Genomic DNA, 20,711 nt, shown 5'->3' with positions numbered 1-20,711 from the left:
TGTAGTAGACTGCAGAACTAGGGTCAACTGCAAAGTTTTCAGTGACAACTGCAGCCCCCCTCTATTTAATCATCAGTGATTCCACTGGCACGCTGTAATTAAAAGGAATCACCTGGATATTTCTAGGTGATGGACCCACTTGAAACTAAGCAGTGAACATGCCGAATTTTGTTTCACATTATTTTTTAGCTAAGTGGTCTTTACTAGATTGATCACTGTGTAAAACCCTTTTTAATTAACAGATTAAATAAAAATAGACCTACTGAAATTAATAAAATGAATACAAATTAGCTTACCCTATTTTTCACACTGCAAGACGGACTGTTTTATAAGATGCACTAAATTATAAAATGCATTGATGATTTTTGGGAAAATTACAGGATTTTAGGTGCACCTTATAGTGCGAAAACAATGGATTTGAGGTCAATGGATTTTAAAGTAGCTTGGCCAGTGTCAGCCAATTGTCGCAGTATGGCTAAAACTGATCTGTTTCTTTACCAGCATGTAATACATACAAAAACAAGTATAACTTTAAAATATTGGCCAAATCGGCCAATTGTACTTTTTTTTTTTTTTTTTTGTCTTTATAAATTATCGGCCAACACTTTCATTATATTCAGCCCTCATTTGAACCGATGCACAGCTGGTGCAACTGGGCCCAAAAGAAAGGTTTGTGTCCCGTTTTAAATAAACCCTAAATAACTGTTTAAGGAACTTTTTTTACACTTACAAAAGCATCAGTTTCAAGCATTAACATATATGCATCATTGCCTTTGGTGTGGGTATTAACCACTACATTCCCTATCAGGCAGTTTAAAGGTAAAAGATTCCGACATTGTTACTGTAAAGTTACCCTGTTCCGTCAAAACAGAAGCTTTTTGAGAGCATGGACAAACAGAAATAAACACTATAGAATGAAGCCTCAGTCTGTATATGTTGTAAACATAGAGTAAAGTTAAGTGTATTAGACTTCTAGGCATTAAATGACATTTGCTGCTGCTTGCACAGCATTTTAACCCTTTTCACTCCTTGATTTTAGAAACTCTGTCTCTGCACAGACAGTGGTTTCAGCTAGTCAGATGGGGATCATTTTACTGACCATTTGTAATTCACAAAAAAAAACTGTTTGCATGCAAACTTAACCCTGGCTGTAGTTCCTTAGTCTTCTGAACAGGGATTAAGCCTAGCCCTGTTTTTCTCCCAAGAAAACCCGCAAGCGCTAACAACAGACACAGATCACCCAGCCCCCTGTCAGCCTGCATTAAAAATAGGACACAAGAGTTTATAATGACTCATTTATTAGCTTTTATAAGGACCTTTACAAGCACACGACGGCTTGAATGTTCACAACCTGCGCAATGTGAACACCGCAGAAGTGACTTGACCAAGCGGAAATGCCTCCCCCAAACCAATTAATTATCTAACACATTTACAAAAAGCAGGTAAATTATTTCAATATCCTTGGAAGGGGGGGCACTTCTGCTGCAAACTTTAAAAGGAAAAAGTAAGAAAAGTAAAAGGACAAAAAGAAAAGAAAAAATCCTGCTTGAAGGGTCTTTGTAGCAACAGGGTTGTTGTGGAAACCGGAGTAGAGTCACATTTTGTTTACACCTCCCTGGCACAGTAAAAATACGAATTAACCCAACAACCGACAGGGGAATGTTCGATATTTTATTCTGGGTTCTTTCAAGAGCAATGGAAAAATATAACCTTATACAAACATCTGATTCTTTCATTTCTTTATTTTTTTCATCTTTTTTTTTTAAAGAAGCTTGGAAGTCTCCCTTTCCCAACCAAGTGCGGCAACAGAGCTTAAACTGGGCAGAAAATCCCAAGCACATTCTAATCAACAGGTCAATTACAGGCTTGCTTGCTGCATTTCTATATATATATATATATTTATATTTATATATTTTAAAAAGGCAAATGCATCATTGCTTATTCTACATTTGCATCAATGCACAGTTAACCTACTTAGCCTGTTTAGAATCAATTAATTTGGCACTTTTCATTTTCCTGCAATAAAAAACAAACAAACATAGGTGTGTAATAAACCTCAGTGTTGAGTTGAATTGAAGTGCTTTCAGCCTAAGACAAATGATCCCTTGTGCATTCCCAATAGTGCTAACAGTATTAACCAGTCTTTTGCCTTAGAGTTGCCATGTTCTCCCTTAGCGAAGGCTAATGAACAGGGTCTAAAGAACCTTAAAAGCCCACACTGATGACAAAGAGGGGAAGAAAAAAAAAAAAAAAAGGTAAAACAAACAAAATAGTAAGAAAATAACAGAAAAAGGGAAGAGCAGCTTTTGTAAGTCAGTGATGCGCCGTCGCCAATCATTCACATCACTGTTCTCTCTCCCTTACATAGGCTTCAGAAGTATATCTCACTGAATTTGCATCAAGCTACGTATCATTTTTAATTTTTTTTTATTCTCATTAGCTGAAAGAACAGAAGAGGTGGGGGTTGAAGTAGAGACAGCGAACCCCCTCCCCTCACACACACAGACACACACTCTCGGGCAGGCCAGTCAGCTCCAGCCCCGGCCATCATTAACTCCAGCAGTGATCTCTTTTCCTTGTCGCACGGCGGCAGTTTTTATTTATTCCATTCCCCTTCCCTTGTAAGAGCCATGTCAGACAATGTGAACAGTTACCATTTCCATAGTGCTTAAGAGGCAAAAAAAAAAAAAAAAAAAAAAAGAATAAGAAAAACAAATAAAAGAGAAAGAAAGGGGTTCACATATCCATCGAATGAGTGAAGTGGTCCGTTCCTTTTCAAACCACACTTTTGGCAGTTAGCCCCCCTTTCCTCTTTGCAGTGCTGTTTGTTGAATATTGGTGGTTTAATAAGAGCCTATATAGGAACTAGCCATCTACAGCAGGAAAAAGAATCCAGTTCACGATGTCCTCGTTTGGGTTACAGTCAGTCCACAGGTGAAAGGAAAGGAGTCGAAAAGAAGGACAGAAGACGGGAAGGGGAGGGTTTTCGTGTTCGTGTTGTATTTTTCAGGGGAAGGGACAGGGGGCGCCATTTGTCTGCCGGCAACCGACTGCTGGAATTATACTCAGAAGGTGGTGTGATGTCATTTGTCACGTTCACTCTCTCTCTCACTCGCTCTCTCACTCTCAGACACTCAGCTCAGCGCACTGCTCTTCTGCTCCCACTCGCGCGTGCAAAACACACAACTAACTCCAATGGGACGCTTCTCTTCAAGGGTTCTGGAAGGTTCCCCCAGATCAGCAACAGATCTGAAACAAATGGAGAATTGTTAGAGCTTGTGGCAGGCATAGGAAAATAAAGAAAAAAAATATTTCAAGCCTATTAGTAGAGAGAGGCCAACTAATGATTTTAAGTCACTAATGAATTCAGCCATTTCAAGCCATTACATTAATTGAAGATCAAATCATATCTGAACATTAGATATCTGGTATTCTACATTCTACTGTATTTCACATTTTGCCCCAACGTCCACTCAACGTGATTTCTAAAAAGTAGAAATATTTCACACCTTTTATCCTTATATTTAAACAGGCTATTGCTTTCTGACTAGTGATAAATATGCTATTCTGATTGGCTGCCTTGTATAGAACCACAATTAAACAATTTAAAAAAATGATAATGGTTTTCATGACAGAACGTGATAAAAATTCAATTAATTAATTGAATCACAAACATGATTTGATTTAAGCTGAAGAAAAAACTTCTGCATTTTAATGTTAATTGAATGTAAATGAACTCTTCATTTACAGGAGGCATAATTTAAGCTACTGGATTTCCAGATAAGGATAAAGACTAGTCCTTTATAAACATTCTAAATAGAGACTGTTCAGCAAAAGAAAAATTAAAGGCCAAATGTGCATGAAACCTGTGTTTCAAACATATGTAATGGACAGTGTACCCACCAGGCCTGACTCTTGAGCTTGCGGAGCTCCTTCGTGGCCCACGTGGCAAGGGTCTTGGTCTTGCTGGTTTTGGATCTTCGGCCTTCAGTGAGCAGATCGTTAATCTGGGGCCGAACTTCCACCAACTTCATCACGTCTTTACCAAAGGTCGTGCACAGGTCACTGCAAAGGAAGTAGAGAGATCAATTAATCAGCAGTCAACATTCTCTAAAATCAGAAGCACTCAGCTACTTAATTTAAGATATTCTAAGACTAACTGATTATTTGGGTCTACATTATTACACACACAGTTGCTACAAGTACAGTAGCTATTCCCTAATGTGGGGCAGTAAGTCAACCAAAGCACCATTATTATATTTTTAAGCTCACTGAGTTCCTAGAGCCTGCTAGAGTAGTTAAACCAGATGCATCTCACTTTAACGTTGTGTCAAACAATTATATAAATAAAATTAATAACTGTCGGGGTAAATTATGTAACTAATATTTTTAATAATGGTAGGTTGAGTGTTCATTATACAATTTTATCATTAGTACAAAGTAAGTTTCTTAAATATATATTTTGAAAAACAAATTGTGCTGTTTTCAGTAGCCGTGGCCCTAACAGGTAAAAAAATAAAATAAAGATCTAATTCAGAGGTTAACTGAATAAACTAAGTCAGTAGTGCTGGGTGGAGGCTTTACCCAATGAGGCCAACAGCGTTCGCCACAACTCCATCAGAGTGGTCCTCGTCCTCAGCAATGTGGTGGATGAAGGACAAGATGAACTCCACACGTGGCTGCACCAGCATCACATCAGCTAGCAGGGAACAAATTCATTGCCACCAGTTACTAAACCATTCATGTAGACTTAGACAAAGACATTGTTTTCTTGCATTCCATTTACGCAGTGTGAACTTACGATGCACATTCTCCTGGTCTCCTTTTAGGCCCTGGATGATTCCTGTGTAAGCTTCCAGACAACCTTCTCTCAGCTCATTCAAATAATCAACCATATCATAGTCTGTCTGTAATGAGAGACACACACATATTTACTAACTAATGTATCAACAAGGTAAAAAAACAAAATCAGTCGATATCAGGATGATTAATAATAAAGAAAAAAATCTAAAAGCAAAATTTATTTAGAATTAAAAACTAAGGCACACGCTTCTTGCATGCAGGTGTATTTAGTACTACTAAAAATATTTGTCCATTCATTATGACATTGACATCTTAACTGTCAGGTTCAAATTATGTAAAAAGGAAAGACAACAAAAAATTACAATATTTAAAATTTTCACTCACACCTAAATATTAGATTTATTTGAATACAATGGTCATTTTAAAAGTCTAATAATGATTTACCCATATGATTAACCTTTATACTAAAGTTAACAGAATAAAAAAAAGGCTGACATACTTTAGCTACTACACTAATGTATAAATTAGGCTCTGCATTGGTAGTTTTTATATTTTAGAAAGCCTGTAACAGAGCAAGGGGTGTGCATGTTACCTTGTCCACTTGTGCCTGGGACGCCTGCTGCAGGGTGTCCAGCACAACCTCCAAGTATTTCTTAAACTCTCCTCCAATAGCCAGGGCAATGTCACCAAACACAGACAGGATCTGGGGCTTCACAGACCTGTGCACATTCTCATTCTGCATGCACAAAAACACAGAAGAGACATTTAATAAATGATACAGAATACAACATAATTGGAGGAAAAATATTAACTGTTTGTAGAACACTTACACCCAAATTTTCCAAAAGCAGCTGCATGATTTCATCACAGTAAGGCAAAATGTTGGCCAACAGGGCCCTACACAGATCACACACCAAACCCACTGCAGCTAGACAAACCTGCACAAAAAAAAGGATCATTAGGGGCATATATAAAAACCGTACAGCACAATACCCTTCAATACATCCTCAGAATTTCCAATCAAAAGACTAACAACGGGTAAACTCAAGTTACCTGCTATAGAACACAAATAAGCCTATAATTAATTTCAGTGCATCATAAGTGTATTGTGTCGAGTCCCACTGTATCCAGAGTGCACAGAGACAGCCTTGAGGGCTTACACACTGGTGTAGAGGGTCTCTTTATTCTGTGACGACCTAAAACCCTGTCATGCTAGACCTCGCAGCAGCAGGAGGAACGGTCGTCAGTTTTGTCACATACATGGATATTTTTTTTGTGTTATGGTTTTAGTGATAAGAGCAAAACCAATCAAAACCAAGAATCCAGAAACAAGTGAAAAACATCTACCTGATACTCAGCGTAGTTCTTAAGTCCAATAACCAGGAAGGGTTTGAAGGCATCCATGTATTTCAAAAAATCGCTGCCCAAAACTGAAGAGTAAGAACAGAACAGAAGACAATGAGTGTCTGTTGAACCATGGAGTCTATATAGTTATTATACCCGCCTGCCCTGTACACCAGCAGGGCAGAGCCATAGAGAAGGGCTTTCTGATACAGAGAGGGTACATTAACTAATTGCAGAAGTGAGAAAGTGTACATTTTTACTAATTAAAAACACATTTATGTAGTATTAAAACAAGGTTATATGGGGTTTCTTTAAAATTAAATACGGACACAATTATTTTTAATCTTTATCTTAACTCACAAACATTAAACAATAAAAAGCAATGATTTACACAACAATTAACAGCCGGCATGAGAAATTATATTTTCATACCGTCACTATGAGAGTACCATCTTTTTGGATTTTGTTGGAACAAAAGCAAACCTATGCCACAGATTAATTCACAATAATTTCTATTTTGCATTATTCAAAAAGGTGTCTGTAAAGGTGTTAAATAAAACTGATTGCTCATTATATTAATGGAAACTATAGAACAGAGTACATGCCATATATTTCACACTATAAGGCACTCTATCAATAAACATCTATTTTCTGGTCTACTTTCATACATAAGGCTTATGGTATACGTAGCTTGTTTAACCACAGTAAATGCGCAGGTTACAGTCCAATACACTCATTAATGCTGCTCCAGCAGTGCTATCCTGGGTTAGCAGGTCGATAATACCCACCTCCGAACAGTCAGCACGGTTAGCGGCTGATGTTAATACTGTTAGAAAACTAAACTGAAACTCCTGTATAGCGCTGTACCTCAGCGGAGTGGCTTTACTACTCCTTGCCACCTGACTGGTACAATTTAATAAATGAGCAACAGATTAAAAAGGTGCGAAAGAGTGAAAAATACATTATAAATTATGTTCATATTAGTGGTGTCAATCATTTAATGTATTAAAATCATAATTCATTTTAATAAATGAGTCCTTGTGCAATACTCCCAACACTACACAGCATTCTGAATAATAGTACAAATTCCATTACATGAAGCACTCTCTTCAAGACTGTTTTCAAAAGGTAGGCAATCAAAGCAAAAAGAGCATATTTTATATTTAGTATAAATAGCTGAACAGGTTTCAAAAAAGTCTGACCTTCTACTAGAGTGCTGACAGCCATTAACGCGTCCTCCTGAACTCCGCCCGACCCAGCTGTGCTCTGGAACATCCGCAGTAGAGATGCCATCACTACATCTGAAATCTGCAGAGCATCCTGATGCTGTACCTTCCGCAGGACATTCTTTAAGAAAAGGAGGACAAGGAGACAGGAGAGAAGAGGAAGATTAGTCACTGAGGTTAGGGAAAGCTGAGGCTTGCTTTTAAAATAAACTGAAAAGGCTGAGCAAAGAACCAGTTTAGAAAACTGCTGAAACAGACCTGCAGTGTGGCGCACAGCAGAGACTGAAGATCATTGAACTGGATTCGGTCTGATGTGCTCTGGATGTGAGACTGTAAAAACATAAGATATTTTTTTAGCACAGAACAGGAACTTCAAAGCAAGTTTAAAGCATTCAACAGTAACTATTTACAAAAAGGAGAGCTTGATTAGATTCTGATTGACACCTGGTCAACTGCAAGTTTCCTACTAACTAAAGAACTGTAAACAAACTAGACTGGTGTACTAAAGGGTTTGCTGATTAACCGTTACCACACGAGTGTACAAGTGTTGAGTCCCAGTGTATCCAGAGTGTACAGAGACAGCCCTGCTGCCACACATTCCAGATTAGTGGTGCTCTTTCAATCTGTGACAACCTAAAACCCTGACATGCTAGACCTTACAGCAGCAGGAGGATCTGTCGTCACCAATTCGTAGTTCATTCTAGCACATTTAGGTAGTAGCCAAGGAATCTTGAACCAGGCCACGCTGTGCCGTTCCTTCAGTGGAACTGACCTCCATCTGCAGAACCTGCTGCAGGCGCTCCATGATGACCAGCGTTGTTTTCTGCACAGCAGGGTAGCAGTCCTTAGCACTGTTCTTCACAATCTCCATCAGGGCCTCATAAGCAGCACTGCGCAGGTTGTTCTGGTGTCCATCCGGTCTGAAAAAACAACAGGCTTTAATTGAGGAAAGACAAGTGTAATGTAATTTACTATATAAACTTCAACAATAAGTGGAAGCCAGGTAGACTGGCAGTCAACACACTAGGAATTCACATAAGGCTGATATCAGCACACAAAGCTGTGTCTAATATTAAAAGGAAAATAATTAGCATTAAGTGTAATTAATAAAATAATAAAATAACTTAAGTCGTAGAACACACACACACACACACACACACACACACACACACACAAAAACAAAACAAAAAAAAACAACACCATAATGAGTGGCTGCAGCCTGGGCAGCTTACCGGTCAGTGGTTTCTAGAAGTTTCTGAACTATGAGCTCGAAGGAAGAAGAGAGGCAGTAGGTGCTGGGCTCCTCCTGATCCTCTGCAGCATCTGTGGCTTCATATGCAGCCTCAGCCAAGCTTGAGAATGCCTGCCCACAACATACAATTTAACATACAAAACAATTATAGACTTTACTTAAATTAAAACAGTTAAATTACTTTTTAGGAAAGATGTGGGCTAAAAAAGAAATTTTGTATTAGATTTGATATCAACTACACACATAACTTAACTCAACAGCCAAGATTAGGCCTGGACAATAATTCGATATCGGTATTTATCGCGATAAGAAATGTTTCAATAACGGTGATATCATTTTTGTGGTATATCGATATGTATTATTTACAGAATCTGTCACGGACAGGCGTTTTACTGGCGTCAGCTCGCCGCACAGCTTAACACAATCAGCCTCCGTAGCTGGACTATCTCTGTGCGTGATGATGTAATCACATAGGCACGTAGCCAGATAGGCTAGGCTAGGCTAGATTTGGCTAGGCTAGGCTAGGCTCGGGTCCGCTACGCATCTAAAATGCCTCGCGCTGGAGCCAAACGGAGCCGGGACGAGCGGATCCAAGGCTAAGGTAGACTCGGTTTGCATCTGAAATGCTCCGCGCTGGAGTGGAACGGAGCGGAACCAAGCCGAGCCTAGCCTAGCCTAGCCTCAGGTCCGCTCGGTCCGCCCACGGGTCCGCTCGGTCAGCCTCTGGTCCGCTCGGTCCACCCACGGGTCCGCTCAGTCAGCGGTCAGTCGCGGGTCCTCTCGGTCAGCCGTGGGTCCTCTTGGCTCCCAGCACGGGACATTTTTGATGCAAAATGAATGCCCCTGCCGCTTCCACAAGTGATCAATTGAAGGAGGGAGGTCTAATTCAGTGGTGAGGATTTGGTTCAACTCTCGAAGGTCTGCTAAACTTCAGTTTGCTGCTAATTGTGCCGGAGAGTGGAGCAGGTTAGCAGCGGTAACGTTAAAACATCTAATCTGTTCCACCACCTCAATCAGTTCCACTACATACAATATTTTCCTTATACTGGCTGAATCACTTTTATAGCGTATGTTGTAAGTTATTTAAGTTATTTAAAGTTTATGAATCCTTTAGGTTTGTTTATTTGACGGGGATATCATGTTCCTAAAGAGTTGTATTTTGGCTGAAGCACTTTTGTAGCTTATATTGTAACTAAGTTACTTATAGTTGATAAAGCCTATAGGTTTGTTTATTTGACGGGAAAATCTTGTTGCTTTTATGTATATAAAGGCTTCTTTTATTCTTTATCCTAGTTGAAAGACTTGTGTTTTGATCTGTTAAATTTGTTTACAAAAGAATAAGAAGCTCTGCTTCTGTCCTAATTTAAAGTTATTTTTATTGGTAATAGTTATATAGGCTTATGTTTGACAGGGATGTCATGTTTTTATTTTGCTATATGCAAATAAAATTGAGCATTGATTTATCTTGACTATTTTTTATTTCTTAAGTATTATAATGGTTTCGTGAAAGGAGGTTTCAAAGACTTAAATTAAATTTTCAGACAGTAGTAGGTACATATTTCCATTGCATTGATTCTTCGCAGTTTTCTGTGGCCTTCTAAGTATTTATATCGATATCGAAATTATATTGTATCGACCGAAATTAAGGAATATATCGTGATATGAATTTTGGCCATATCGTCCAGCCCTAGCCAAGATATAAAACTCTAGTGGTTAGACAACAAAAGTAGTCAAACCTAATCATTTAAGCAGCAGTTATTTTTGAACAGCCGACTGGGATTAGTTTGATTTGCCGATTTCAGCATATTAGGCAAATATGCAAAAGTGTTAACTACACTGAAATAGCCTGAAAAGATAAGGCACTTACCCAGCAGACATTGGAAGCAACTCGTGGCTCAGCCCCCAGTCCCTCAATAAGGCACTGAAGGAGAGGAGCCAGATAAACCTCGTTGATGGCAGCCTCTGGCAGCAGGTCACAGATCCTGCCAACTGTCCAAGCAGTGGTGTCCCTGACCACCACGCTGGGGTCCTTCATCAGCTCGATCAGAGTGGGCATGGCCTGTAAGCAGAGAAAAACAGTGAGCTGGAGGATCTCCATGCCAGCATGCAACTCAGTCCAGGCACAGGTTTTTTCATAATTACAATTAAACATGACATAACCTGAGACAAATAAACATTTTAGACCTTTATGCTCTGATTTCTGACGGCTAATGTGGAGAAAAGAAAACACCCTTTAAACCTGTATGACTCCTTTTGAATACTGTCCCCCTAATGTCTCATACATCACTTGGTACACAAGCACCACAAATGCAGAACAAATAAAAAGCCAACGCTGGGGTTAACTGTTGGTGAAACAGAGCGCTGCACCTCAGCACACTAAACTCATCCGCGCAGACACCTGACTGGCCGATGTGTTGCCTAGTAACGAGAACGAGGGGACTCCTGCCATTTCTCCTACCCTGAGAGAGCAAAGCCAAGCGATCAGCGAATATTTTAATACGCCGCATAAAACGCTCCTCCTCCCACACTCTGGAAACAGTAAACATCTGAAAATAATCAGGAGTGATGAAGTCATAAGTAATCGAGAGATCACGTTCTAACTGCGTGTACAGGAGCAGACAAGCAGCACAAAGCACTTAATAAATGTAATTTTTACAAATATTTTGGGTGGGCATATTTTTTCACATTATCCTAGAAGTAATTTATTTAGTTAGAACAAGTTACCTTTTCTGTAAACTCAGAACGCAGGAATATTAACCGAAAATTATGCTCTGCCAGTGAAAAGGAAGGGGTATATTACGTCAGATGGTACAAAAATTTAAGTTTTTTTTAAATGGATAACAGTGTCAGTAATTGGAGGTAAAGAAATACATGTTGAGTCTACACTTAAAAAAAAGCAAGTGAGCACAGCTCTAATTCACCTTAAGTTGATCATAACATTGCAGTACTGTAAGGAGTACCCAGACATATCAGATTAATATTTTTGTTAACTTTGGTACATAACTGTTCTTAAAATGATTTAATGCACACAAAAAAACTAAACTAGGGTGGGACAAAATATCAATAGATATTGCAACATTTTGATTTTGTCTGCAATACATGGAATCAAATATAATTTTTTATTAAAACCTAGGTGCTCTAAACTCCAAGACTTGCCCCACAATTCGACTTACTGTTTAATCAAATGAACCTGAAGTGAACAGTGGTTGTCAAATTCTGTAAAACTGACAGCAATTAAATACAAAATTCCTGTTATTTACATAGTTTAAATCCCACTGATCCTCACCTGGATAACGAGAGGTTTGAGCTGGTTGACCTCAGGGCCCTCCAGGATGGATCCGAAGGCCATAACAGAAGCATCACGGTAGCGCCAGTCTGGGTGCTTGATGTGTTCTTTGATGAAGGGCAAAACATGGGGCACTACGTCATCCTCACAGCAGGTGGCCAGCAGCATTAAACACACACCGGCTGCTTTACAGGGGTTCCAGTCATCATCGTCATCATTCTCATCCTATACATACACACAAAGTTTTCCTTCATGTTTTGTTTTTGGGTTTTTATTAAATTTGTAATTATTGAAACAGAAACAAAAACACGTTGCAAAAAAAAAAAAAAAAAAAAAAAAATTACTGTATTATATCTACCGGTATATTATAAGAGAGTCAAATGCTTTTCAAATTAGAATACTGTGATATGCTGAGTTACTGAGTTTAACAGTGATTGTGTATTCTCAATACACATACGTAACAGGGTCTATCTACAATGTAACAAAGTAACATTACATTTCTGATCAAATCAGAGATCCGGATCTTTTTCACATGATTCCAGTCCTTTGGAAATCAGGGCCAATCGTGGGATTGTAGACATTGCACAATGGGCTTGTTAATTTACAAAACATAAATAATAAACAAGTACACAAATTAGTAAGTGTAGTGGGGTTTGGGTCTGGCAGACTACATATAGATTAAAAATGAGTTACTGAGTTTAACAGATGAAATAAATTCTAGTGTAGATGAATATATTGCCTTTTAGTGCATATAGTATATTTCTGCCATTAGTGACCTATAGCCAAAGACTACATTTTCCTTTGGTTCCAGAATGTGGTGTAGCCATAAACAAGGCTTTATTCCTGTTTCTGAGACTGGGGCTTAGTTATCATTTATCAGGATAAAGAATACCACCAAATTACCCAATTATCTTACCACCCATACAAGGAAATGCACACCCAGCCAAATGAGGCACCTATTTGTTTTTAAATATTAATACATTAAACATTTTGCATTATAAAAAGTACCAACTCAGCTCATGTTCTGAACTGCTTTCTTTAGCCACACCCTGCTGAAGTTGACTTGAGATTAACTTAAAAACCTTACACTTGCACCTTCACAAAGAAAGCTCTGGAATCTTGTGGTTTTTCAATGTACACACACAGATTGTAAGATGCATCTAAAATGTACATATTTCTGCCCTTTCAAGGCTTAAGAATGCAGCCCACCATTCTATTCAGTGAGTCTCCTAAGTTTAAAAAGAAATACTGACCATGTGAAAATCACAATAAATCGCTAGTTATTAGACAATTCATTTGTAACAAATTTTAAGCTCCTACTTTTCTCTGAATCAAAAAGTCTCAAGTACTTCAAATTAAAATCTTTCAAACGAAAAAAATAACAGTTTAATAATTAAAAAAATATTTAAAATAAAAACACGTATGAGATTGTAAAACTGTTCGCAATGCAGTTCTGTTTAGACCTGTTAACTACCTGTTTGGTGAGTGTCTGTGTAAGGATGGGCACTAGGTATTGCAGAGCTCCTTTAGCATAGAACTTGCTGGTGTGCTCTGGGGGCCGTCCTTGTTCCGATGCCTGAGAAAAGAGACGAGTTGGGTTACACACAACATATAAAGACAATAAAACATCAAAAGTGTAAAAGAATACCAGATTAAAAATAACTAAATAAATAAGCCAATGATTACAGCATTTAGAATTGCATAACAGCTCATTCATTTCAAGTGATGCCCGTGTTTGCTTTCAGCAGTTTCACATTATCCCCATGTTTTAAACACACATTAACTAATATCAATATATTGGTCTTCTAAATTTCCTTTTTCCTTTGGTAGTTAAGTGATTTCAGAGCAGTACGCTCGCTTTAGTGAATTACCTCAGTAGCTTCGATGGCCAAATCCATTTCCTCGTCACACACGTTGGACCAGAACTCAATTCCTTGCAAGGCAACTTCATCAATATCACTTTTCATGGCTTCTATTGTAATCTACATACAAAAAAAAAAAAAAAAAAAAAAAAAGATAGGGTTACAAACAAAAGATAAGCACAGATTAGCAACCCTTGTACAGCAGAGGTCACAACCTCTTAAATACTAATGTAACATAGTACTGCACATATTTAAATGAATTAAGATTAGGGTTTTTTTTTTTTTTTTTTACTTTTTTTGCTGTTTGGGGTGCAACATACATTATGAAAATACATTGTTACAAAGTCCCCCCCCTCAAACAGAATCAATATTTTTTCGCCAAAACAACTTTCTTAATAGAAATTAGACTAAATAGAAATTTCAAACTTAATAGTTTTAACTGAAAGACCCTTTTAAAACACAGATTAATTTTTTAAAAGCATACACACCGCAAAAAGTGCCGGCCCCATATACGTCTCCATGTACTGGTAATATAAGGACATTATCTTCACCAGGTTCTGTAACGCAGCCACTCTGACCTGGGAAAAAATAAACATGTTATCCACTGAAAACTTTTTTTTTTTTAAAAACCTGCACCACAAAACGGATGAAATACGAGTCCAAATCTCTCACCCTAGTGTCTGGACACTGCGTGGCTTCGCAGACAACCTGCATGATAAAGTGTCTTTCCGTCTGGAGAGAGAGAGAGAGAGAGAAAAAAAATGGGTAAAAAAAAAATTAGACATGTTCTTATTTTCAGAGCAAAAAAAAAAAAAAAAAAAAAAAAAAAACCAAAACTTATATGTAACTCTAATGTAAAGGCCTTTAAAAAGAACAGAACTCATTACGCATCACATTGGGTGCTTAGGGCTGCAAACTAGAGCCTGATTTCTTAATTACATAATTATAATTTTATCTGGTTACCTATAGCATAACCGTTAATTTAGATTTGCTGCTGACCAGCATATAACTAATTAATTTGGTGGGGTCCACATTAATTCAGACTCTTGTTGAATTTTAAATTTCCATTCAGTTCATGCACAAGCTCTTTCCCATTTATTTAATTTATTTATCCCATTTATTTAATTAACTTATTTAAAATAGCATATTAATTAAATATGTACCTTGATAGTTGCTTAAGCTCTAGAATAGGGGTGCAAGACAAGGCCATATATACAGCCAGAAAGTACCTCCTTGTCAAAGTTGGCTTTGGTGAACTCCAACGAGTTAAGCAGTGCATTGGTGGCCGCGAGTTTGACATTGTTGCTGGGTTCCTCTTTCCTCATGCCTTGAATGATGGCAGTGAGGATCTGATTGGCGCTGTCCTGGAGCTGCTCTGGGTCCTAAAAAAAAAAAAAAAAAAAAAAAAAAAAAAATAGTTTAAAGACTCCAGCAAAAGAGGCATTGCTTTCTAAAGCTCAGAAATTAACCCAAAATTTGAGTCCAGACTGCTACTTCATTTAGTTTATGGCATGAATGTGTTAATCCCAAACATTCTTCTCAGATCCTGAACTCTCATTGTTACATTAGTTGCGAGACTTCCTCTTTGGATGGCAGCTAATACTACACTTTAGCGACACCGAATACTGGTGAGGACTCCATTCACATGGACGACTTTACCACAGGACATGTATAGTGTAGTTACTGTTTCTGGAAACAGATAACATCAGCAAAGATAAGTCACTTGCTTTCTGCCTTCTCACTTGTGTCACATCTTTATGCATGCCAGGCAAGACACTCGCCGATTGAAGTGATTATACACATTCATTCACAAACACACTAAACTTAGAGCAAGTATATTTTCTCAAATTCTACTGTGGCCAAATGTAATTAATATCCAAACAATGATTTCAGTGATTTTAAATACAGTTTAAATAAAAGTTTTTATTGTATGCACAAATGAAAAATCAGATTGGGCATTTATTAGAGGAAAAATGCTTCTATTTAAATTGTTCAGCATGGTGGAGGTTACTCACAATGTCCTGGCAGATGTAGCCAATGGCCTCCAGTGTGGACTCCTTCATGTGCTCCGTGCTGCTGGGGTCAGTGACATTGGCCACTAGCTGGGGAATGAGCTCCGGCCACTGGTTGACTGGAATCTCAGCACACGCGATGCCTGCCACACACTGCGAGGCTGAGCTAGGCCTGTACGTCTCTGTACCCAGGGTCTGCAGCACCTGCACATAGAGAAGAGCAAAGAAGTTGAAGAACTCACAGATTTAAATAAATAATATTCCTGTCATAAAACTGATTACCAGAAACAATTTAACATTTAAACGTACATTGTAAAAAAGCTTGTCTACTAAAAATATGTACGCTGGTCCAGTGGTCTAAAGCGCTGCCACTATGAGTGGGAGGTCGCAGGTTCGAACCCCCACTTATGCAGCTTTGCCATTAAGCTGCCAGCGCTCAAAATTGGCCCTGGGTGGGTAGATGGCGCTCTCTCCCCACATCACTCCTAGGGTAATGTCCACAGCACAAGGCATCTGTGAGCTGATGTGCGCCCCAACACACGGAGGGTGAGGACTACCACCTACCACATCCAATACAATGCAGAATAGCATCACAGTGAGCTCAGAGGAAAGCGCAACAACTTAGTTCCGATACATCAGCTCACAGATGCCTTGTGCTGATTGACATTAAAACAAAGTCACCACAGCTAAAAACAGCGCTAAAACGAGGAAATAGGTTTATAAAACAAACCATAACATTTAAGCCATTACAGAAATATTTCTAGATACCCACTTGCTCCACACAGCTCTTCACCAGGCAGCTACTTCATTTTGTTCATCATAGCATTAATGTGTTCCTACCATTAACCAGAACATTGTCACTACAGGACTCTTAGGCTTAGACGGTAGTGTGTATTGGCTGCTAGATATTTGCCTTAAATTCTGCAGAGTTTAAGATCTCCATTACACCAACATTAGATTTAGCTCTGCAAAACCTAAATACCACTAAATTGGTGTTGGAGCCAATCTGGAATATATTGTGTCTACATTGTGTCAGTGTTGTGGACTCGCACATAAATTCCCCTTGAGAACAATGCTAAAGTAATTAATAAAAAGGTAAATTACTGGGGGAAGAAGTTCCTTACATAGTTTTTAATCTCCCTGCGAGCATTGCCATCGATGGCCAGCCATCTCTGCTGGTACTGCGCTTTCACATCAGGGTCCTTGGACGTGAGGGAGTTTTTCACCTGCAGCCCGGCAGCGACTCTGGCTACCTGGGTGTTTCCAGGATTAGCCAACACCTTGGAGAGCTCCACCAAGAAAGTGGGCTGAAGAGAAGAAGGAAGAACACAAAGTTAACAAAAATTAAATATAACAAACATTTTAGTGGCAACATAACAGAAGCCCCTACTATTTGGGCTGACTAAATTCAAATTAACAGGGTAACATAGGCATAGTTATGACAATAAGTTGTTGCATTAAGCTTTGAGTACATTGCAATATTTTCCTTACAGCTGAAACACCAGCCAGCTGCAGATATTATATAGCACAATTATATAGTCCTGTTTCATAAAACTCATTGTGTGAAATACTGAATTTAGTACAACACTTATAGTACTTCATAACTTATTTTAGTAAAGCAAACAATTGTAATGCACATAGTTATTTTTAAAAAAAGCTAAATATTAAGACAACACTTGGCTGCTCCATGTAAAAAAAAAAAAAAATCTCTTCTTCCTATGAGGGAGTTTGTCACTTGCTAATGACTGGTTCACTCAAAAAAGGGCTGGGACTAAGTTGCTTTGTTACAACACTGATACAAATAATTGAACTTCAGATATGTTGTTAGGGAGACAAACTCCTTGGCTGTACAGTGCAATCCCTGGAACTAATCTTAGAGAACAAGCTCATGTGTAAATAACCTGCCTGTTTTTTTACAATTAACTTTCCACGGTCAGGCATAAATCTCACAGCACCGATGGCAATAAAATAACTAGGCTGCATTGAGATCAAATTCAATCCACCAAACCAATCAATAGTATGATATCAGATAAATGTAGGTGAATTATATTGCTCTGGTCAGAATGCAACTGTCAAGTAGGAACAAAGTCAAAGAATTGGAGGGATACGTCTGATTTTTACACATCTGTAGCTTTAGGAGGCATTAAATGAGCCAAGATTCAGTACAGCTTTACAGTATCGTTTAAAAATAAATATCAGTTTATTTACTCAATTTGAATCTTATCAATCTTGTGTCGTATATAATGTTTACTATACAGCAGTACATATAAAGCAAACTGGCTTACTGTCTGACCGGTTTATCTGGACCTGTAACATGGTGTAATGCACACAGCTGTGCAGGCATTTGCGGCAGGACTCGCCGTTTAAATCAAGGGATTAACAATCAGTGATACGGGAGTTACAGAGGCCCAGTGGCCTGCTAACGGTGAGCTGCTCCATTCAGGGCAACGTGTGGAGGAGAGAGAGAGAGAGAGAGAGAGAGAGAGAGAGAGAGAGAGAGAGAGAGAGAGAGAGAGAGAGAGAGAGAGAGAGAGACCAGTGCTCACTGCAGTCAAGCCTTCATCAGTCTGCTCGAATTTAAACCAGAAGAAATAAAGCTTCACGAAACTTACCAGATTTTCAATCGCTGCCTGCTCCAAAAACTTCTGCGCCGCCTCCAGCTCATTTTGATCTGAGGAAAATGACAGACTGTAAATGAAGCTTCAGCAAACCAACCGGTGTACACAGTTAAAGTTGGAGAGACACAGTAAACGCACAACAAAAATTATTAAAAAGTAGAAAGTTTATATCTAGCTATAACTCTACTAGTTAACTAGCTAAAGCCGTGTAAGTTAACGCTAGCTAACGTGAACCTCCCCTTTTAAGATGTAGCTACCACTCCCTCCCGCCGGGCATGAAGAGAACCAGTCCCGGTATCCGCTAACATACCGGTCCAACCCAGCCTGCAATACCGGCCAACTCTAGCCCAATTTCAGCGTTAAAAACACATAATAATCGGCACAGACGCGATATCTCACCTATATGTGCGAATTAAGCTACTGATCTTTTTTTATTCCCCGAGATCTGCGCGGCTATAAACCTATAAACTTTTAATGAGCCGGCTAGCTAGATTTTAGCGCTCTCTAGCTAACGCTAAGCTAGTCTTACGGCTAACTGAGCTATCGCCAACTTCTGACGGGTTAGCAACCGACAAACTTACCAAAACGAAATTCTTTAGTAAATAACGCCACTTTTGTTAATTTATATACACTTTACACACACAGAAAACGCACTAAAACGTTTACGTGGGTGTTTATGGACCCAGTACGGACTCAAACGGCTCACAAAATCAGCCAAAAAACCCGCGCCGAGTTAGCTAGCCAACCTAACGCTAGCTTGGTTAGCTAAGCTAGCGAGCTAACGGGCCGGTAAACGCTAAAAGCTGACAGCTAACCGCGCATTTTTCAACACCCGCCCCACACTACATCACCGCCCCGACCCTACGTTACGACCTTTCTATTTATTAACGAGTTAAACCATATATATCATATATAAAATCAGCATACAGCACACTGTGAGCTGAAGGAAGTCGCTAAAGTTGAATCCAACTAGGTATCCGCCGTTCGAGTTTTCAGTCCACCTTAAAACCCGTGCCGCAGGTTCACTGTGGCGCTGCGATACGACGTTTAAGGTGGAACTGAGAGTTAGAAAGAGCGCTAACTTCAGCGGCGTCCCAGCTGGGCCCATAGCATGCTAACATAGCTGGCTAGCATAGAGTTAGCCGCCTTGCTAGCGGTGCCTAGCCCGAACCCAGCCTGTCAGCCAGCATTTCAGAGCATTTTAGACAATCTTCCCCCAGAACTGAGGCAGCGGAACTGCAGCCAGCCTGGGAGGAACAGCACAGGGTGTTTAGAGATTAAAGCGGCACCTGGAGAGACGGTTTTCTCGAGGATCGTTATCAGCTCCATCCCGGATTAACACCTCACACTCGGGCTACAAGAGAGGGGCTAACGCGCTGCAGATGAAACAGTGGAACTCTCGGAAATGCCCCGCTCTCTCTTTCCCCCGTCTCTCGCTCGGCTCTCCGCACTTGGCCGGTTGTTTGTTTCCTCGCCTGTTTGTTGTTTGTCGTTCCGCGTGCTCTGCTCCTCTGTTCCAGCAGTTCGCACTCTGCCCCGCGTGCGGAGGGAAAAGAAAGGCCCGCGAGACTCCCGCGGTACGATCACGCGCATGCGCGCTGCACTTTAAATAAATAAATATATAAAATACCCGTACACCCCTCCTGCGCGCTCCCGTGACTCAGCATGCGCGCTCTCCAGATGAGGACAGGTTCTTCAGAACATTTTTTATTTTATTATTTTAATATAATTTATTTAGGAATAAATTAGTGAATTAACCCATCAAAGCCCAGACTCAGTTCTGAATATTGATCTAAAATGAAAAATGTAATCGGTTAAATTAATTGAGCAGCTCATTCGTGTTTTTTTCTTATTGTAATTAATAAAAAACACTAAACTTTTAATATTTTATGGTTAACATTCCAATAAAACATAAACAGTACAACAATGTCATAAGTTGTATTTTAACATTTTATTCTAGAAATAATATCAGCACCAGTTATATACACTTTTTACTATATGATGAAGCTAGAACTAACTACCTCCAGAACTAACCCAGCACTCCTACATTCTGTAAATAAGACCAGATAAACAAGCACACATCTACACACTCTACTGTAATGCTCCCAGAAGGTTCAGTATGCATCACTTAGGAACTTCATGAGTTTAAGTGAAGGACAAAGTGCTTTAAGTAACTTTACACATCTTTTAAAGGCTCAAATCATCATTGGCTGTTTTGGGATAAATACGTGTTCATGTGTTAATATTAATGTTATTTATTTAATATTTTGTTATTATTTCGATGTGATTTTTTCTGTTAATTATTGGA

The 20,711-nt window shown here is 39.1% G+C and overlaps 1 protein-coding gene and 1 non-coding gene across 2 annotated transcripts; both read right to left on the bottom strand.

The window, feature by feature from the left end:
* Positions 1–1,657: 1,657 nt before the first annotated feature.
* On the bottom strand, positions 1,658–19,987 carry kpnb1 (karyopherin (importin) beta 1). Its single transcript, XM_007230771.4, has 22 exons — positions 19,693–19,987; positions 18,398–18,456; positions 16,910–17,092; positions 15,789–15,989; positions 15,003–15,155; positions 14,446–14,505; positions 14,262–14,351; positions 13,783–13,893; positions 13,386–13,487; positions 11,912–12,136; positions 10,493–10,684; positions 8,606–8,736; positions 8,146–8,293; positions 7,632–7,703; positions 7,350–7,494; positions 6,151–6,233; positions 5,634–5,741; positions 5,396–5,539; positions 4,802–4,907; positions 4,585–4,699; positions 3,904–4,065; positions 1,658–3,249 (listed from the first exon to the last, which is right to left on the bottom strand). Coding segments are annotated over exons 1-22 (2,631 nt in total). The 5' UTR covers positions 19,733–19,987; the 3' UTR covers positions 1,658–3,248.
* Positions 5,910–6,049, bottom strand: LOC125799548 (small nucleolar RNA SNORA79). The gene has a single exon (XR_007438530.1). It is a non-coding gene; the product is annotated as a small nucleolar RNA SNORA79 (small nucleolar RNA).
* Positions 19,988–20,711: the final 724 nt, after the last annotated feature.

This window comes from Astyanax mexicanus, chromosome 3, assembly GCF_023375975.1.
Source record: "Astyanax mexicanus isolate ESR-SI-001 chromosome 3, AstMex3_surface, whole genome shotgun sequence".
Classification (NCBI taxonomy): domain Eukaryota; kingdom Metazoa; phylum Chordata; class Actinopteri; order Characiformes; family Acestrorhamphidae; genus Astyanax; species Astyanax mexicanus.
Note: the sequence above shows the minus strand (reverse complement) of the source record. Positions and strands in the feature narration are given on the sequence as shown.

Bases quoted from the DNA above. Each gene is read 5' to 3' on its own strand.
- kpnb1 (XM_007230771.4), bottom strand. From the start codon at position 19,732: ATGGAGCTGATAACGATCCTCGAGAAAACCGTCTCTCCAG. The intron at 14,506-15,002 runs GTACTTTCTGGC...CTCTCTCTCCAG, and splicing joins AAGCCAACTTTGACAAGGAG to ACGGAAAGACACTTTATCAT. The intron at 13,488-13,782 runs GTAATTCACTAA...CTCTTTTCTCAG, and splicing joins TGGCCATCGAAGCTACTGAG to GCATCGGAACAAGGACGGCC.